This window comes from Diuraphis noxia, unplaced genomic scaffold (genome assembly GCF_037042655.1).
Source record: "Diuraphis noxia isolate RWA-SAM2 unplaced genomic scaffold, SU_Dnox_SAM2 contig0005, whole genome shotgun sequence".
Taxonomy (NCBI): Eukaryota; Metazoa; Arthropoda; class Insecta; order Hemiptera; family Aphididae; genus Diuraphis; species Diuraphis noxia.
This window is the reverse complement of record NW_028301715.1, coordinates 24,833,312-24,855,037: the sequence shown is the minus strand read 5'-3', so window position 1 is coordinate 24,855,037 and position 21,726 is coordinate 24,833,312. Positions and strand designations below refer to the sequence as shown.

At 30.7% G+C, this 21,726-nt stretch overlaps 1 protein-coding gene across 3 annotated transcripts; it reads right to left on the bottom strand.

Moving 5' to 3' along the window:
* Positions 1-306: 306 nt before the first annotated feature.
* On the bottom strand, positions 307-21,457 carry LOC107167619 (uncharacterized). Of its 3 annotated transcripts, none has more exons than XM_015516760.2 (8): positions 21,307-21,457; positions 9,195-9,654; positions 4,405-7,095; positions 3,065-4,317; positions 2,850-2,987; positions 2,076-2,778; positions 1,107-1,376; positions 307-961 (listed from the first exon to the last, which is right to left on the bottom strand). In XM_015516760.2, the coding sequence occupies exons 1-8, from the start codon at positions 21,422-21,424 to the stop codon at positions 607-609; spliced, it is 5,988 nt and encodes a 1,995-aa protein (XP_015372246.2). In that variant the 5' UTR covers positions 21,425-21,457; the 3' UTR covers positions 307-606. The 3 variants fall into 3 exon arrangements, with proteins under 3 accessions (XP_015372246.2, XP_089084380.1, XP_089084381.1); XM_089228254.1 differs by lacking the exon at positions 21,307-21,457 and adding an exon at positions 18,419-18,705; XM_089228255.1 differs by lacking the exon at positions 21,307-21,457 and adding an exon at positions 18,434-18,705.
* Positions 21,458-21,726: the final 269 nt, after the last annotated feature.

Sequence of the window (21,726 nt, the reverse complement as noted above, 5' to 3'; positions counted from 1 at the left end):
AATTGTTCTAAATTATGAAAATAGAACTAAAATATAATTTTTACGCGGAATCGCTCAAAATTCCTAGGTCCTCAGTGTATAGTTAGTGGTGTAAATAGAAATTACCTACCAATACCGACATCAATGTTAATTTATACGTTTACCGACCATAAATTCAACTGCAATAAAAGTATAATATATACTACAATAATTGTAGGTATACGAATTACGAGTATAATTTAGGTAGGTACTAGGTACATAATATTATCATTACTACTAAGTACTGACTAACTATTGTTTTTTTTACGATCAGCGCATAATGATACATTTTATGTATGATGTATGAAATTATTTATTTAATATAATGTCATTATTATAATTTAAATATGTTTTGTTAATAATTCTTACAATAGCACCTTTATGGTTTTATAAACTACTATTAGTATTATTACAGTAAAATTGTATTGATTAATCGTCCACATTAGTATATTTGACCACATGAAACCATTAGGAAAAGAGGTCGATAAAAAGTTTTAAAAAAATCACTTATAATTATTAACAAAATATGCTTAAAAAATCACGATTTTGTAAGAAATCATAACGTAGAAACTAATCATGACAATGTTATTAAAATCGTTTACACCCTTTGCAATCGCAATAATCTGATCCGGAACCGCAATACCCGTTTGGGCTACAACAGCTGAATTTAGTATTGGGTTCACACTCGGCCTCATATTTGCCATCGACCTTGTCCGCTTTTGGACCACACGTGCCAGCTCTCTTATTTCCATCTTCCAGAGTCCACCACTTCTTTGGTCCGAACCGGTACGATGGTTTCTTTTTGAAATTCACACATCCTTGACAGTCACAGAAATCAGCTCCCTTACCGCAATAGTTGCCATTAGAACAGCAATACGCATTCTCGTCGTCTGGATTACACGTGGGGAACACACCGTTGATTTTTTGTATCTTTCGACCACACCTAAATACGTGTTCGTTGTACACGTAGGTGCATCATAAAAATTATACATTCACGTTAATTTTACGCGTGTAAACAATAATATTAAATGATTTATATTAAAATTATGATAACATTTAGAAAATGTTAAATAGGTTAGATAACCTACCTTCCACGTAGGCCTTCTTTTGCGTCCAGGAAATACCATGTAACTGGAACGGTTGGTTTGATTGGTTCATCCAATATTATTTTTGGATTATTTCCAAAGTCTTTGCACGTTGGACAATTACAGTATTTATCACCAGATCCACAATATCCAGACGGACCGCAACAACTGTATCCAGGGTCGTCCGGATCGCATACTGGATAATAACCTTTGTACAATGGAGCGGAGCGACCACACAACCCAGCAAAGTCATCTCCGTCTTCAGATGTCCACCTATATATAATATACACAACACAATATTAATCTGATTTTTAAACATTGCATCCATAAAAGTTGTTTTTTATGCATAATGTATATATACATTTATACAAGGTCTTCAAAACGTTTGGAAAAGGTGATTCGGACAAATTAATGAAGTTTTACGGAGCAAACCCACATATACACACTTCAAATGACCTCAATAAAACTTCAGAAAATCAGACCACATGGAAAAATCTGTAATGACAAGCGCAAAACAACGCGAGAACGTGGGTAAGAGTTATGGTTTTTACCAGACATAGCGGATTTCAAAAAACCAGTCAAAACGATTATTTAAATCGATGCATTACAAATACATATAGGTGTGTATCGGTCAAGAACATCGATTTATAAATAAACAGACTGATAAGAGAGAGAGAGGTCCAGGGGCCAACATTTTTAGTAAAAGATGTCATACGCCTTAGATAGTCAGATCTTATTATGTTTCTATATCTTTCTAACAATTTTAGCACAAGGCAACATATGATAAGGTATGGGAAAAGCATATTCCATATGGATAACTTGACTATCGACGACTAGAAGGACCAGAGTGAAGTATCATTATTGGCTCAGTCGGAAGAGCCGCGTGCGGACGACAACCGTCGGACCCGTATTAACAATAGGCGGCGGTGAAACCTTGTAATAATATTATATTTTAATATAATTTATACATACCAACGTTTTTCTTCTATTGGTGAACACTTATGATTTACGTCATTAGGATTCGTTTTGTCACATAATGGTGCGGTATACACAGTATTCAGAAGTGTAAGATCGTCGTCATCCAAATCAACAGACCAAATCATCAAACCACCTACATTTTTTTCGGCCGCATATTTGACTTTATACTCCAAAGACTTCTTGTTTTCGTAACCCAAAAATACTTTAGTGGCTGCGTTCCACGCATAAGGCGACTTACTCTTTTCATGAAAACTCTGTTCAAACCGTTGGTCCGACAAATGATCTTCATTTATCTTGAACCACGGAGTATAACCACCCTGGAAAACACCATTTATTGAGTTTGCCGTTCGCCACATCTGATCCTTTCCGTCCACAGAGTCACCGACGTTATTCCAAAACCGACCATAAAACGGAACGCCCATGTTGATCTTATGAGGAAGTTTGGATTTGCAAGTGTAATATTTAATGGTCCAATCTACATTTGTTTTGCCAGAAAACCTAGGTGGCATTCCAAAATACAGCGGTGCTGGTGGTCCCGTGTACGCACCCCATTTACTTGACCAAGCGCCAAAAAAATCATAAGTCATTACGTTCACGAAATCTGCGTACTGTAGCAACCCAGGCAAATCAAAACCCGGATCCAGTGTCCATTGTCCAGCAGCTCCGGCAAAAGATATGAGAAATTTGTTTTTACGACCTAAAACAGAAAAAAAGAAAATGTATGTATTCAAACTGTGATAAAACGCTTATGTATAAAAATATAGGCACCTGCGTCCTTGGCAAAAACGTCCAAAGCCTGCCGTAGGTCTTTCATAAGAAGAACGTAATTATTTTTATCTTGTGGCACACCTTCTACGGCTCCACCCGTCACTGGATACTCCCAGTCAATGTCTACTCCATCAAAACCTACACAACAAGGCAACAACAAATATCACAGTTTTAAGTAATAATGATTATATACTGATTTAATTGTATTGACGTACCGTATTTTTCTATAAGTTTCACTACGGAAGCGATAAACTTCAACCTGCCATCAGAAGATGCGGCAATTTTACTGAAGTACTGGGAATTTTCCCATCCTCCGACGGCAAACATGACTTTTAAATGAGGGTAGAACTTGGCCAAGTTCATGAGATGCTCTAACCTGCTCCGCGATTTAGCAGTTTCTTCTTCTACATTAGGACTGTGTGCTATGTCTGGTGATCCCAGGTCGACGGTACCATCGGAACGCATTTCCAAAAAAGCATAAATTACGTGCGTCAGCTTGGCCAATGCATCGCTTTTTATCTTCTTCAATCCCCACGAAGTGTAATATCCGATAATACGTTTACCGCAGTTTTGTACTGATACTTCGACATTACCACTCGGAGGTGAAATATCGTCATCCAAATCATTGTCGTCCTCGTCATCACCCACTGCGTCACCCACCACTACAGCTTGACGTTTTTTTATTAGATCAAACAATTCTTGTTTCTCATCTAGTTCCGACGGCGTACATCCCCTAGAAAATCGATCCGAAGTATCTCGTTTTTGTTTTCTCTTTTTACTTGTTAATTTATTTTCCCATTCTTTTTTCTCATATTCATCAATTGTTTTAACGTTCATACAGTCAAACACGTTCACAGGCAACCATATTGTTCCTGAATCTGCATCGTTGTCAAATCCAGGATTAATACCGACTTCTCGACCAGCCGTCACTTCAATGGACTTAACCCATGGATTTCCCAATGTAGTGTCGTATAATTTTTCAATTTCTGATTGCGATCTTGCTGTGAATATGTCTTTTTCTCTATCGGCTATCGTACTAGGTTTTATAAGTGAATTATCCCCAATGAAACCTACGACTTGCTCTTTATTGTTTTCATCTTTATAGCACAACATTTTCCAAAAACACTTGGGGACATCGATTTTTTTTTTACCGATTTTTAAACCCAACGATTCTTTACAAACGCCAGTGACGACGAGAGTACGACGTCTCGTACTAAAACATTCCACATGAAATTCTAATTTTTGCCAGGGATGTTCGTTTATATATGGTACTTGAGGGGCAATATTTATGAATGAAAATGTACTTTTTGAAGCTTTTTCAGACCACCGAGCTATATTTGCAGGAGTCAAATGTCCTTGATCCCATCCAGAATTGCTATAATCACTACCGACCGCCTGATGTTGAAGTAAATCAGTGCATGGATACCTAAAGAAGCTTTTTCGGCCAACATCTTTAGCGTCGTTGTAGCTAGATTAATATTGAAATAAAATTGTATTAAATAATGCCCCCTTATAGCTTATTAATATTTTAACATAAAACGATTAAATAACATACCTTTTGGATTGAAATTGGTTACTTTGGTGTAAAGCTACTGACCACACAGGTATTTTTCGTGATTTGTCGAACATAACTACATACACGACTATATATTTACTAGTCGGAATTGATGTAAGACTTTCGATTTTTGGAGTTTTTACAGCAACTATAGGGAACATAGAGTTACTACACTTATACAAGGAACATTCTGGCTGTGGATCCCATACGGTTTTTTGATTTGTTTTCTTGGTGCATGTTGCACTTGGACCTTTTTCCTCATATCCCACCTTACACTCATAATGACATTTAGATCCAACTTGCTTTTTGTTACAATTTTCAAATGACTCTGTCAATGCAAAACGAACACCCTTTGGAGCATCACATTCGGCTCGTTTACAACTATGCTTTCCTTTTTGTGAACTGGTTGTCCGTGTGCGTCTATTCTCGCAACGGTCAACGTCTTCATCTTTTTTCTTATCTTTATCTTTTGGTTTCAGTTTTCCGTTTTTGTTTTCTTTATTTAAATCATTGTTTTGTTTTGGTTTAATTGTATGTTCTACCTTATCGGATTGTTTTTTTATATTCTTAACGGCCGTCTTGGATCCTTTAGCTATGGATTTTAACCCTGTCCCAATGATTTTCCCTACACCCGGAGCTATAACAGTAAGACCAACATCAACCAGCGATGATCCCAATAAGTCAATTCCTTTCTCTTTCGCAGTGTCCCAGTCTCCAGAAATAACAGCCCCTCCTAATTCCACGGCATTCTTTATGTCCTTGACTATAGGTATATTAGTAATAGCATTTTTAGCCCCTTTTAAATCTCCTTTTACTACTTTATCTACAGCTTTTACAACTCCTTTTGCTGTGTCAACAACCCCTTTTACTGTGTCTTTTACAGCATTTACCACAGTATTAGCTACTGATTTCACAGCTTTGCCTATCCAGTCAAAAAAACCTCTTTTACGTCGTTTAATCACTTCAGTCGTTCCACTAGGATTTCCATAGACCGTCAGTGACGTTTGGGTTTGTTCATTTGTATCTAAAAAACATCCCAATATCATGTTCTCGTCTTGGCTAAATGGATTTACTTGATTCAACGCGGCTAATGTAAAATTTGACTTGCTTATAGCAACAAGAATAATTGAATTTTTCGATGGTTCCATTTTCAAACTTGTTTCTTGAGAATTAAAAAAGTGACATCTCGAAGAATCAACAAAATATTCTAAAGAAACGTATGCACACCATTCATTTGATGGTTGGTTACAGATCTTTGCACACGTTTCTTCGCAATTTATTTTACAATCGATTTTATTGACTGATAACTTGGGATCCAGACGTAATCCTGGAGTGCGTATATAATTCAATGTCGAAGATAAAAATGAAGGTTTCTTGAATAAAGTTAAAACGTTTTTATTTTCTATCAGTTGCACGAATTCGGATGACATTGAACATTTTCTTTCGCTTATCGAGTAAGTCATGCGTGTATGATTAGACCTTTCGTAATCCAATACACATTTGTCAAATGTAACTTCGCGTAATATTTGTATAGAACCTACTGAATTAAGTAATGGGTTGATTTCTAGGTTTTCAATAAACTCGTAATTTTTAAGATATTTGTGTACTCCAGTCGTAGTTTTTTTAGGGTACTTTAACATAAATGACTTAACATATTGATGTTGACCAAAGTTTGATAAAGTTATCATTTCAGCTAGTTCGGAATTTAATCCAAACCCCATACATTCAGAATTATTTAAACACCTACTCATTTCAGCGTCTACAAGCTTTTCGATTCTTTCTAAATAATATATATCGCTATCTGGACAAATGCTCAGATTTTCGATGCCACTCACTTTCTCTGGGTAATAACAAGTTTTACAACCCGTTTGGACGTTACATCCTTGAGATGGAGACGTAAAACACGGTTTAGAATAAAAACTATTGTGAGTATCATTTTTCGTCAGAGAACACGGTTCGTTACTGATTTTCATCGGTTTTAAAGACAATAAATTATCGTCCCCCGTCTCGTAAAAACGCCATTTTTTTTCGTTTCCCATCGGTAAAACTTCCATGCGAAACGACGATACGTAACCGTATTCAAAATCAACTCGTTGCAACTCATTTTTTACGTCCCGATAAGTCGTGCACGTCGAGTTTATAAGTGAATAAGAGACAACATTGCATTCAATTTGCGCGTTACACTTGTCCAAACAGGCCAAAAACGTGCTTTCTTGAGTTCTACTCATGTAAACTGCGCCGGCAGACAATGTATGTCTTGAATACATCCAATCGTACAATACTCCAGTCGGCTGCGTCATAAATACCGTGGTCCAGCGGTATTCCTCCTCCAGATTGCCGTCTGTACTAGAAAATGTGTAACATTTTTTCGACGCGTGATCGTAACTGAAAGCCACGCAGTTACTGGTCACGAAGCACAGCCCAAAGCAATCCGGGAAATCGAAATTTTCCCGTACATCATTTGGATCTGAGTCCAAGTACACGTTTTGGTACCGTTGTTGTGGAAAGTTTGGGCACAGATCACAGACGCGTATCCCTTCATTTTTCACTCGAAACATGTGAGACTTTTCCACATCTACAAGATCGCACCGTAGTTTGTCGGGCCTGATTGTGAAATTGTTACTCTTTAAAAGCAAATATCTTACGTAATCCATAAACGACGTGCCTGATATCGCTTCAACGTCGTTTGTGCTGTAACAAAAAAAGTACTCTGTAACTTTTTTTATAGATTTTATTATTTAAGATCAATTTTAGATTCTATATAATTCTAGCATTTTAATTAGTTTACATTTTTGATCATCGTGTTTCCCATTCCCAGTGGGTTATAGTGAATCCTTTATACTATATGATACGTATGTTTTCAATATTTTATATTATTTAAACATCAAAATATACGTAAAAATATTGTGCTTTATAGATTAACAAAACCCCATAATTTATATCATATAATTTAAATTAATATTCATGATTATTTTCATTTATTTAATCATAGTTGTATTCAGTAAAACTATTTGAAATAAAAATTAATAATCGTGTAGAGTGCGGTAAGCCGCAACAAATACGAAAACGTAAATCATAAATAGACAACTAACCAGAAACATTGTTTATTGTATTTAAAAAATCGTTCATAACAATACACGCAAACATCTTGTTCTATGATCTTGATGGTATGCATGCATAATAAAATTATAGTTCATATAAAGATAAATATTCTATATTTACAACCCATCAGGCTGTAAATTTTAATCAAGATTTTTTTATATTTTAGACTTTGATGCATAATATATTATAAATGCAAATCAATTAATATAATATATACCTATAGTTGTTCTTTTTATGTTTTTATCGGATATTATGAAAGGAAATTATGGATTTGGTGTTTTATACTAATATACAATAGGCATGATGTTTATTAATTGTATAGAGATTTAGTCGATCTGATTCAAAATTTAGTCTGAGTTTATTTTACACTAATTTTTTAATATAATGCATGACTTATTATGATTTATTATGATTTACAAAATATGGTAAAAATATTATTTTGATTGTACCTACAAATAACACAGTATAGTCGTTGATATTCATTGTAAAATTTTATATTTTTAATCGCATTTCTATGTGACTAAGTACCTATTCTGGAACGTTAACTTAATTGTTTTACGTATTAAATTAATTTAGTAATATAAAACTAAAACTAAAACTAATATCAAAATGAAGTTATAATATAACATATTTATTAATTACAAACCTGCGTTATGCGCCGATAAAATTATTAACATTATAATTGATAAACAATATAATATTGACACCTTATCAGTAACCTCACCAGATTATGGTTAATATTTTCAATAATATTATTCATAAGATACTTAAAATATATTTAGGTTAATTATAATTTAAATATAGGTGCCATATTTAAACGATTTCCCAGATAAATGATAATATATCGTTTTATTTAGATATCAGACAGCAAAATTTATTTTAATTTAACTATATAATGCTTAAAAATAGTTCACGGTGGAAATTTTTATTTTGTATACATTTTTTTTAAAATACTACATTTTTTAACACGTATCAATTTTTTCTCATAATAATTTATGAGTATCTAAACTACGATCAATTAATTTACACATATTTGTGATAATGTAATGCCGAATTGTTAAAGTGCAAATACTAAAAATATATAATAGATAATGGTTCCCTAAATATAAGTTAGTGGCCCTTTGTGGTTCATTAAATTTTAATGGACCATGATAGCTAAATTAATCAATTTTGTATGCAACTTGCTATAATAGAATATTATATCCTAATAGAATTATGAATTAATTGTAACAAGTTTAGTTTATATCATTTTGGATATTTTGAGTGCATGAATGCTTATATAAATATATATATAATATATGTTCACGGTTTTCTATAAGTGCATTTAAAACCATGTACTGCTACTATGATAAGCCTTGTAGTATTATAATATAATATAATTATAGTTTTATAATATGAAATTATGATAACTATTAAGGTCTACTGGATTGATTAGATCAGTGGTACCTAACCCGCGGCACGCGGGACACATGTGGCCCGTTACAAAATTTTTAAATAAAACAAAATATTCTAAAAAAGTAAAATTACTTTTATTTATTTTATAATATTAATGATAATAATAAAATAAAAAGTATATATATAATATATTTGGTGGCCCGCTTGAAGATGATTGCTTACCAAAGTGGCACGCAGAACAAAAAAAGTTGGGCATCACTGGATTAGATGATAATGATAAATTATTTACCTACCCGTTGAAATCGACGGGGGTAGTTTTCGAACAGCATTGGAACAGATCGCCGCCGGGACAGGCGTGCGAACCGAATTGAACCGTGTTCGTCGGACACCCGCGACCGATCCGGTCTTTCGGTTGACACCCCGACCACCAACAGTTTTCACCCGGATCGGCAGTGTTACGGTTCTCATCACGAACTATGCAGCATTTGTATTTGAAGCCATCCGCCTCACACGCCGTCCGCTCCATTTCCGTTCTGTTGTAGCTGTCACAGCCCTTGACCGCCCAGTTGTTCGGCTGACACCCAGTCCACCAACAGTCTTCGGCTGCCTGAACATCCCGGTCGGGTGGACAGCAGTAATACTCCGAACCGCCGTCGCAAACTTTAACGTTTTTCTCCGTCCGATTGTACTGATCGCATCCGGTCACGGCCCACGTACTCGACTGGCACCCGGTCCACCAACATTCTTCTTTACCTGCATCAGAATTCGGCACGTATAAACAAGAGAAAAATCGTTTAAAAATTAACAACACTTATTCATAGGCGGTCCTACGGGTGCAGACACTGCAGCAGCCTGTGCTGCACCTGACATTTCAACCGCCCTCCACGTTTTTTTTTTTTATCATTTGAGATAATAATATTAATTATAATTATTCATAACTGTTGATAAAAATAAATAAAATTTAAAATTCCAAGTAGAAAAATGAAATAAAATGTTTATTTGTGTTTGTGTATGTATGTATTTATATGTTGGTAATGATATTGGGAATTTGTGATATAATAGTACATATCTATGTGTATACTATAATTTAATTTGCTGCACCTGATGTAAATTCCTGGGCCGCCCATGTAATTATTGATTATTTTATAAAACTTTGGAAACGTTTTAATGTTCTCACTATACATTACATATTTTTGCCGACTATCGACATGCATTCGGTTATTACTTACTTAGGTATTATTAAATTATGTTAAATTCGACATTTGATTAAAATAATAATATAGTTGAAAACATTTTTAAAAATATGAAGTATTTTACTATATTATATATTGTTGAGTTATTCTGCATTGATTTTTTTTTAATTTTGGAAACTACCACCAACTTAACCTAACCATGATCAGTATTGAATTTCTGATTGACATTCGTGATGATTGTCACTCAATACTGATCTTGTATAGGGGGCATAAGTTTAATTTAAAATGTAAACCATACGTACAACAAATATAGGTATACTAATAACAATAGTAATAAGTAATAACTATAGAGCAGAGGACTTGTAGCATTTGCATATTTGTTTAGCACTGTGAAAAAATAGCAGAATACAAAACAAATAGGTACGTACGTTTCAAGTTTTCACGCAGCTAATTTTGAAATTTTTTTTGCATATAGGTAAATGCATATTATGAGTCATTTTTGTTTTTAGAGCATATTTTACACTTTTTTTTTTTTATTAGAAATAAGGCTTCGACATCGCCGGTCATTAGCCTGGAGTAGGTTTACAGTGTAACTGATAAGTAAAGTTAGTACAGAAGAAAGACAAAAAAGAAAGGTTAATTACAATTTTTACATATTTTAGGGACTTAAAAATACGGAGCAGGATTTATACAATATTAAAAATTATTAATAAGGTTAGTATTAGTTAGAAATAAGATAATTTTATTGATATTTTTTTGATTAAGGGCTTCTTCAATATTCTGTGGTATTCCCAGGTGGTTTCGTATGTGGCGGTATTTTGAGCAATGTAAAATTATGTGTTGGACAGTGAGGTCAGCGTGGCATTCATCGCAGGTGGGTGGGGGACTTTTGTTGATGAGGTAGGAATGAGTAGAGAATGTGTGCCCGATTTTACATCTAGTGATTGCGACTTCTTGTCGTCTGTTAAGGTGATAAGGTGAGTTCCATTTCTTTGTATCCCTTTTTGTTGTCTTGAGTTTATTGGTGGGGTGAACGGTATCCCAAAAATGTTGCCATTTAGAATATATTTTAAGTTTGATTGATGATTGTATGTCGTTGATCGGTAGGTCGGAAATTGTAGGGTGGGGAATAATTCTGGTAGCGAGGTTTGCTGCTTTGTCAGCTATTTCGTTGCCAGTTATTCCCATGTGGGATGGTACCCACATAAGTTCCATTTTTTTTTGAGGTTGATTTCAGTATAGTTAGAGCGCTGAGTGAATCGCTTAGAATTAAAATATGGTTTGACATCTTCTTGGCTAATATGGTTGCTTCATAAATGGCTTGAGTTTCGGCTGAGAATATACTGGTTTCAGGTGGGAGTTTGTGAAGGAGTGTGATATTATTTTCTGAGATTGCAAAGCCGACACCGTGGGTGGATTTTGATGCATCAGTATAAACTTTGGTGAAGTGTGGGTACTGGTCTTGTATAATTTCATAAAATTTTGAGGTGATGATGTTTGGATTTGTGTTGTGTTTGCTATGTTGGAGAAGTTCGGTATTGATTTTGATTTGCCAAAGCCAAGTGGGGTGGTTTGGATATGTGATTTTGTTTTTCACAGATGTGTGTATATTGAGGTCATTTATTAGTTTGGTGAATATGTCACATATGTGAGGTAAATATTTTTTTATTGGCAACATTCTATTTGTTAATTGATTGTTGGAGAAGTATTTTACACTTTTATACGGCATTTTATACTTTTAGAGACATATTTAATTTAAATCAATTTTTTGATTTTTCCAAACTGACATTTTTATTTCAAAAAAAAGCGGGTAAGTCGTGGATGTCACTCTGCTGTACAGTAGGTTACAACTTACAAGTGGGTTACTGGTTACTGTAATGGATGGAATTAAATTTGAATCCAATGATATTATATCATTGTATACGAAAAACAATTCTGAACCGAGACGATTTATCTATCTGTCTAGGATATATTATTGATTAATAATTTTCAAATCTTAGATTTAAAAAGAAAAACTTTTATGAATTATTATCTAAGATAATTTGAACATTGCCGTAATTTCTACGTATTTAGTCAAAATTTGAACTTTAAATGCTTATAAAGTTATAAAAAAAAATGTGACTATGCATTTCTTTTAGTTTTCAACTGCTACTGTAAGAATGTGTTAGGAGCCTTGTATACAATTTTCAAATCTTATATTTAAAAACAAAAACTTTTATGAATTTTTATCTAAGATTAATTTGATCATTGCCGTAATTTTTACGTATTTAGTCAAAACTTTTTTTCAACAATTTTTCTAAAAATTTTTTTTTGAAGTGTTGAAAAGATTGTTTTGGCCCAATCAAAATACTTGAAAATTTAATACAAAGTTTCTCAGAAGTTATTCTTATAGTGATTAAAAAATTATAAGAATACATAGGCACAATTTTTTTTTATTAGCATTTGAAGTTCAAATATTGACAAAAATTCGTCAAAACCATGAATATTTGCAAATTATTTTGTAGTTCAAAATTCATAAAATTGTTTGTATTTATATCTAAAGTTAAAAAATTCAACACTAAGTTTTCCATAAGTTTTGCTTCAAATAACTATAGAGAAAATTTGAAGCGTCGTTATGGAAAAAATGTTTTGAGCGTTTGAGTTTTAAATGTTTATGAAATCGCGTAACGATAACGATTTATCCTCATTCCTCAAACCAGGTATATATGTATCTATGATAATATAAGGTATTTATCGAATTATGATAACTACATGCAATGTTTTTGGAAAAATTGATTAACCATGACTTATGCAAAATGCGTCATCTTCAGATGTTCAGAGTCGTTTTTTGTATACAATGATACCTTTCATTGCATTCAAATTTAATCTACTCTAGTCAGATGAGGTCCATGTCCATCCCCTAATGTACAGCAGAGCGATATCCACTTACCAGATTTTTTTATATAAATGACAGTAAAATGTTATTCTTCTAGCAAAAAACTTTTTTTAATTCAAGGCTCCTAATATACTGTTACAACCAGTGCCGTAACTAGCTTTATGTGCGCCCTTGGCAACCAATGTTATTAATTTATAATGAATTTTTAGTATTTAAATTATATAAAAATTGTGCCCCTAGTGCGATCATTTTAAACTGCGCCCTTGGCCACCGCCCATCTTGCCAATGCCTAAATACGGCACTGGTTACAACGACAAAAAAAAATATTAAAAATACAGAGTCACAATTTTTTAATATAAGTATATATATATACTACTATAGCAAGGATATATGTTGTTAAAAATCCCGAGTGGGAGCTAGCAACTGCGGCCGGTACCGTATACTCAGTGCGTTTTCGCAGATTGAGCGTACGACCACGCCTCACCAAGCGACTAAAAATATTAATAATATCTCAAAATTAGTAAAAATATTATAAAATGTGAATGTCAAATTGTCATTATATACGGATAATGTTTAATGAAAATATCAGGTATATATGGTAATTCGTTTTTGAGTTACACAAAACAAACAAAATCAATTTTGACAAAAACTTCATGTTTTCTTTAGTTTTTCTCAATGTAGGTATTTAAATAGTACTGGGAATTTCTATTTTGAAATTCCAAAAATGTTGGTATTTTGAAATTCCAAAAATACCAACTAGATCCAATTTTTTATCCGAAACCACTTTCAAAGTTTGAAATCAAATCATTATTTTAACCACTATTATGACTTATCACTGATGTAATTATTATTATCTGAAATAAAACTGTTTTATGCATTAAACATGCATATATTGACTTTAAAATTACGGAAGTGTTTTTGTTTTAGTGTATAATAAATATATTAACTATACTGATAACGTTATCAGGTATAATATACGATTTATATTGTATTTATTATACACTAAAACAAAAACACTTCCGTAATTTTAAAGTCAATATATTCATGTTTAATGCATAAAACAGTTTTATTTCAGATAATAATAATTACAATTTAGAATCTTTATTGTACAGCTAAGTGCACGATAGCATTTATTATTTTAATCTAGATTTATGGAATAATTTATCACATGAGGGGGTGCTGGGGTAACGCACGTTTATTTTTTTTTATCGTTTTATACGTCCTAAAACCAGTGTTATAACGTTTATTTTATAATTTATCTATTTACTCATATTACTTTGACAAATAAAAAACACTGCTGTACAGTAGGTTACAAGTGGGTTACTGCAATGGATGGAATTAAATTTGAATCCAATGATATTATATCATTTTATATTTGTATACGAAAAATGATTCTAAGTGGAGACGGTGTATCTGTCTAGGATATATTATAGATTATTAAACATTTTCAAATTTTAGATTTAAAAAGACATTTTTTAATGAATTTCTAGCATAAAATAATTTGCGAATTTCCATGATTTTTACGTATGTTATCAAAATTAAAACTTTAAATGCTTGTAAAAAAAAATTGTGACTATGTATTTCTTTTATTTTTCAACTGCTATTGTAAAAATATTTTAGGAGCCTTGTATTAAATTTTCAAATCTTAGATATAAAAGGAAAATTTTTTTGAATTTCTAGCACAAAATAATTTACGAATTTTCGTGATTTTTACGTATGTTGTCAAAATTAAAATTTGAATGCTTATAAAAAATATAATATATAAATATTTTTTATTTTTCAACTGCTATTGTAACAATATGTCAAGAGCCTTGTATTAAATTTTAAAGATTTTCTACCCAAAAAATAAATTTCTATCGATATTCATTTTAAAAAAACTAATAATTATCAAAAATTGTATATAACTATATGAATAGTTCAACTTAAGTCAAACATTTTTGAAAATTTCATGGTGGATAGAATATACTTATATAAACATTCGGTGAAAATTTCATGTATCAATGGTCATTTTTAAAGTTACATCAAAAATCAAAATCGATTTTGTTGAAAACTGATTGTGCGTAAAATTTCCCTTTTATCCCTTAATTTTTAGTTTGTTTATCCCAATTATTAAGAAAATATTTGTAATTTTTTACTGTTCCCGCCCAATGTACTAATTAGATTCGTTTTCTGATCGAACGAGGTATACTGAAGTCGTAGATCGAAGCACTTTTACTGCCCCAAAACGCAATGACAGACAGAAAAAAAAGCAGGTAAGTGGAGGTCGCTCTGCTATACATTAGGGGGTGGGGTGGATCTCTGACTAGGGTAGGTTAGATTTGAATGCAATGATAGGTATCATTGTATACGAAAAACGATTCTGAACGGAGATGATTTTTCAGTCTAGGATAATATATTATATTTAAATATTGTCATATATTCTATTTTGAAACAAATATTTTATTTTTCAATTAGGACGCATTTTGCATAAGGCATGGTTAATCAATTTTTCCAAAAACATTGCATGTAGTTATCATAATTCATAATACCTTATATTTTCATAAATAAATATACCTGGTTTAAGGATAAATCGTTATTGTTACGCGATTTCATAAAAATTTAAAACTCAAACGCTCAAAACATTTTTCCTATTATGATGATGACTCTTCCACAAAGTTTAAAATTGAAGTATTATTTCGACTAGTTATGCTATGACCAAAAAAACTTGAAAATTTAATTCAAAGTTCCTCATAAGTTATTCTTATAGTGATTAAAAAATTATAAGAATACATAGGCACAATTTTTTTTGATGAGCATTTATAGCTCAAATTTTTACGAAATCTGTCGAAAACGCGAAAATTTGCAAGTAATTTTGAAGTTGAAAAATCTATAAAATGTTTTGTTTTTATAACAAAGGATTGAAAATACAACACTAAGTTTTCCATAAGTTTTCTTTAAGTAGCTATAGAGAAAACTCGAAGCATCATTATAGGAAAAATTTTAAGTGCGTTTGAATTTTAAATTTTTACGAAATAGCGTAACGATAACGATTTATCCTGAAACGATTTTAAATATTTGTTATTATTCAAAAAGTATAATATGATACTTGAAAATTTTATCAGTTATTTAGATTGGAATTTTCTTTACATGATTTAATTTTCAAAATATTTTGACTTTTTTTGAGATATTTATAGACGACTGAAATTTTCAATTTGTCTGAAAACATTTTTTTGAAGTGTCGATAAAATTTTTTTGGCCCATCAAAATACTTGAAAATTTAATACAAAGTTACTCATAAGTTATTCTTATAGTGAATAAAAAATTATAAGAATACATACCACAATTTTTTTTTATTAGCAATTGAAGTTCAAATATTGACAAAAATTCGTCAAAACCATGAATATTTTTTTTTTGTGTTTGTCATTACGTTTTGGGGCAGTAAAAATGCTTCGACTTTTACTTCTACATTTTAACTTCAGTACCTTGTTAAATCAGAAAGTGAATCTAGTTGATACTTTGGGGGATCAAAAGTAAAAAATTCTTAATATTTTTCTAAATAATCGGGATAAACAAACTAAAAATTAACGGAAAAACAGGAAATCTTACGTACAATCAGTTTTCGACAAAATCGATTTTGATTTTTTATGTAACTTTAAAACGAATAATGACCATTGATACATGAAATTTTTACCGAATGTTTATATAAGTACCTATATTCTATCCGCCTTGAAATTTAAAAAAAAAATTGACTTAAATTGAACTATTCATAGGTATATGCAATTTTCAATCATTATTAGTTTTTTTTTTATTAAAATCGATAAAAATTTATTTTTTACGTAGAAAATCTTGAAAATTTAATACAAGGCTCTTAACATATTATTACAATAGCAGTTGAAAAATAAAATAAATTCATAGTTACAATTTTTTTATAAGCATTCAAAGTTTGAATTTTTACAAAATACGTAAAAATCACAAAAATTCACAAATTGTTTTAAGCTAGAAATTCATAAAAAATTTTTCTTTTTTAATCTAAGATTTAAAAATTTAATATAAGATTCCTTACAAGTTTTTCAATCTTTATCACAAAAAAATGTACACCAGTATTGCAAATTAAATTTTTATAAGCATTTGAATTTCAAATATTGACAAAAATTCGTCAAAACCATGAATATTTGCAAATTATTTTGTAGTTCAAAATTCATAAAATTGTTTGTATTTATATCTAAGGTTAAAAAATTCAACACTAAGTTTTCCATAAGTTTTGCTTCAAATAACTATAGAGAAAATTTGAAGCGTCGTTATGGAAAAAATGTTTTGAGCGTTTGAGTTTTAAATGTTAATGAAATCGCGTAACGATAACGATTTATCCTCAATCCAGTTATATGTATATCTATGATAATATAAGGTATTATGAATTATGATAACTACATGATAGCTACACTAATTGATTAACCATGCCTTATACAAAATGTGTCTTAATTGAAAAATAAAATATTTGTTTCAAAATAGAATATATGACAATATTTAAATATAATATATCCTAGACTGACAAATGATCTCCGTTCAGAATCGTTTTTCGTATACAATGATACCTATCATTGCATTCAAATTTAATCCCATCTATTACAGCAACCTACTGTACAGCAGAGCGACATCCACGACTTACCCACCTTTTTTTATTATCAACTTATACTAAATTAAGTTTAATTGACAGTTGATATAACTTAGCCACTTATGTATTCTCAGTTGATTTAAAAATAATCCATCAAGGTAAAAACACTTCGAAATTTTTCGTTAATACCTATAGGTAAATATTAATATAAAAGAAAAAACTATAATAACACAGATATTTCTTTTTTTTTTTTTTTTGATATACCTAATAATTTTGTATAATGATATATTTTATTAAATTAGATAGACACTATCAATATTTATATGAATATTAATCTAATAAATTGATTACTTTTTTTGAAACCGAGTTAAGTTAATATTTTTTTAATTCATAAATTTTAAGTTTTAACCTATCAATTATGTGTCATGACTCATGTTCTCTTGTTAACTTAAAACTTGAGTTAATTAAATTATTATAAATAATATCATTAACTTTATAAAATTTTGAGATACTGATATGAGTTTTAAATTTTAATTTGTTTTTCAAGAACGGTTTTTCAATTTTATGGTTTCAGTTTGGTTTTTGTAAACTGTTTTTTTTAAAAACCATAGGTTTCAGTTTTGGGTTTTTAACGGTGTTTTAAGGTTTTTGGTGTCGGTCCGGTTACGGTGTTCAATAATGAAAAACCCGCGGTTGTAACCGTTTTTTCAGAAACCTGTTTCGATCCCTGATACAAAGTAATACACAATATTATAATGTACAATCAATCGACTGTTCTAATTGCAAGAGTATATTACACTGAAATATTATGAATAATATGACGTGTAAATGAATATAATATTATTTGTTAGTTGTTACCTATTTTATACTCACTCGGAGCGACCGCGGCATATGTTCGTGACGCGATAATGGATAGTAAAACGAAACATTGCCAATGTCCATACGACGCGAACACCATAATAATAAATAACATCAAGTATTAATTATGGTAACATTTCATACTATATACTAATATTATTTCATTGAACCTATCTTTACAAGGGTACCTATGCGAATAAATCTACTAGTGTACTATGTACTGCACGATAATAATATTACGATGAAGCGTAGCGCGCGAACGAATCTCCACAGTCCACTGAACACGTCGAGTGGTATTATAAATATCGACTTGGCATTTGTGAAACAAAAATCACGTCTTCCTATAATTATGATAATATGTAAATTCTAATAGTCATCTCGAGTTATGGGTAGGGATCCGGTTTTGGACTCTAGACACCGTAGACCGTGCACGCACGTTGAGTCATCATGGGTTTATACACGACGTCATTATACTATATACTATAGTGCCAAATATAATAATATTATTACCATAGGCCATAGGCGTGCGCAGACTTTCATTGCAGATGCAGCATATAAAATTAAGCAGCCCATTTTTTAACAATCGGCCAAATAAATGTTGAATAGTCAAAATTATAATTATTGATCAAATTATACACAGGCAGTGTTATTGTTACCTAAGTGGTTATAATAATATCATTTTTTTTTTAACAATTAACAAATGTTCACATACAAAATTTAAGGAAACATTTGTTCACTGCTTTTGAAAACACCAAGTTACAATTACTATCAGACTTTATTAGTTATAATATAAAATAATTATATTATTTATGGTTCACATCAATTTTATTTACTTATTAATTATTATAATTTATATTAAATTATTAAATAATGAATTGCCCCGACCGGCCCATAGACTAATCAATCGGCCCAAAAAATGTGGCAGATGCAGCATATGAACCTTCTGCTGCACCCGTGCGCACGTCTATATTTATTACTAACGAGGTAGGTAAACATTATTGTAATATCAATCTGCTGTTGGTAATTTTAATTACATCGTAATTAATTCGTAACCATCGTGGCACCATACCAAGGCCAAGAGGACGTCACAATGAAGTTTTGTTTCAGACGATGGAAGATTATATAGGTATATATAATATATGACTTGAATTATAAATAGAGATAAAAAAGTTTTCATCAAAAAACTAAAAAAATCACTATACCTAGTAGGTATTACATTATTGCATAGATATTATTTCGAAGAGATTCTGAAACATCGTTGATTCTTTTAGTATATTCTATGGAATCTAGAAAACACATAAACCATTAAAAAAATAATTTAATTATTATTAGGTACCTATAGTATAATCAATTATTTAAAAAAAACAGCTTTTACGGAAGATAACATAAGTATTTACAAACATGTTATATGCATACCTAACGTGACCAAATATTTTTTCTTCAGAGTGGGACACCTGTACATTTTAATAAGAAAACCATTTAATTTTGCGTAAAATAAAAATTTTTTTTAATAATTGTTACCATAAAAAATGACAACAGAAAAACGCAGATAACATATCAATAAAAATAGACTCCCAACAATCATAGATGATATAGATCACATGGGTTTTAGTTTTTTACAGTATATGTAAAATATGTAGATATACATATACTGTAAACTGTATAGGTACAGTTTAAATGTATGATTGTAATATGTGATCAATAAATACCTACCACAAGTAGAATTTTTTTGAAAGAGGGACATTTTTAAATTCTTTGTGGTCACGTAGTTATGCATACCTAAAACATTATTTGTTCAGCAACTAGCAAGACAGCAACTCGGGTACTATAAAATTAGTATCTTAACATGAAACATCTATAGCGTGTCTTTATAAGTGGGTAATTGCAGTAAAGGCCGTAGCCAGAAAAATATTTCAGGGGGGGGGGGGTAGAGTATAAATTTTATATTATGTAATAAAATATGAAATTATAAATATATTATTTAAATTAAGAACATGACATTTTTTTTTTAAATTTCGGTAGGTAACTACGTACATTATCTTATATTTCTACATTAATAATTATAATTCATTATATTTCAGTATACAATTTAAATAAATATATATAACGTACTACAATGCTACAATATTAATTTAATATGAAATTATAAAAATATTATTTAAATTAAGAACATGATATTTTTTTTTTAATTTCGGTAGATAACTCTATGTACATTATATTATATTTCTACACTAATTATTATAATTCATTATACTTTAGTATGCAAGTTAAATAAATATATACATAAAAAAAATTATAAAAATATTAAATATTATTTAAATTATCAACATGACATTTTTTTTTATATATATATTTATTTAACTTGTATGCTAAAGTATAATGAATTATAATAATTAATGTAGAAATATAAGATGATATACATAGAGTTACCTACCGAATTTTTTAAAAAAATATCGTGTTCTTAATTTAAATAATATTTTTATAATTTCATATTCATTTTCAACCAGATTTTTTATAGTATAAATTATTTGAATGTAATTGAAAAGTTTCCAACGCATTTTTCCAGTTTGAAAAACTGTTTAAAACCAGAGCCCCTAATTTAACATGATTTCCTTTTCCTGCACATTCTCTAGCAAAAACTACACAGTATTTGCACAAAACGCCATTTAATAGATCTGAGTAGGTTAACCATGAATACTGATCCATCCAATGACGTTGAAATCGAAAATTTCGTTTTCCACTCACAGGAAACTTATAATCATTTGGAGGACACTAAGGGTTGTTTAATAATTGTTCTTTGATTCTCAACTCACTAATACTAGCACTTACAAATTTTCCAATGCCAAGCATACTAAAAGATTTAACCGCTTCTAACTTATTGTACTGACCTTCAACTTCCTCATGGTTGTTAGAACTTATAGTTTCTAAGCTGTTAATTTTACGTTTTTTTGATTTTGGCTCGGTAGAAATCCAAGATGATAAATTGGATTGTGAAGATTTATTCATTTTTAAAAATAATTAACTTTCACGTGCGTTGGTATTTAAATGAAAAATTCACGAACTTTTAATGCAACAAAACAGATATATACCGAAAAAATAAACGTCGTGTGTAAAATTTAATGTACTCCGTGGTTACTGACAATGGCACAAACAAAATTTGTTATACGGCTCTACTGATCATCGATTACCAAAATAATTAAGATAAGATACTGTAGGCATTATGTGAGCTATACATTAGGTTTAGTAATTAAGAAGTATTAGTATTTATTTAAAGTATAGTAATTAGAAAGTACATTAAGATTAGTTAT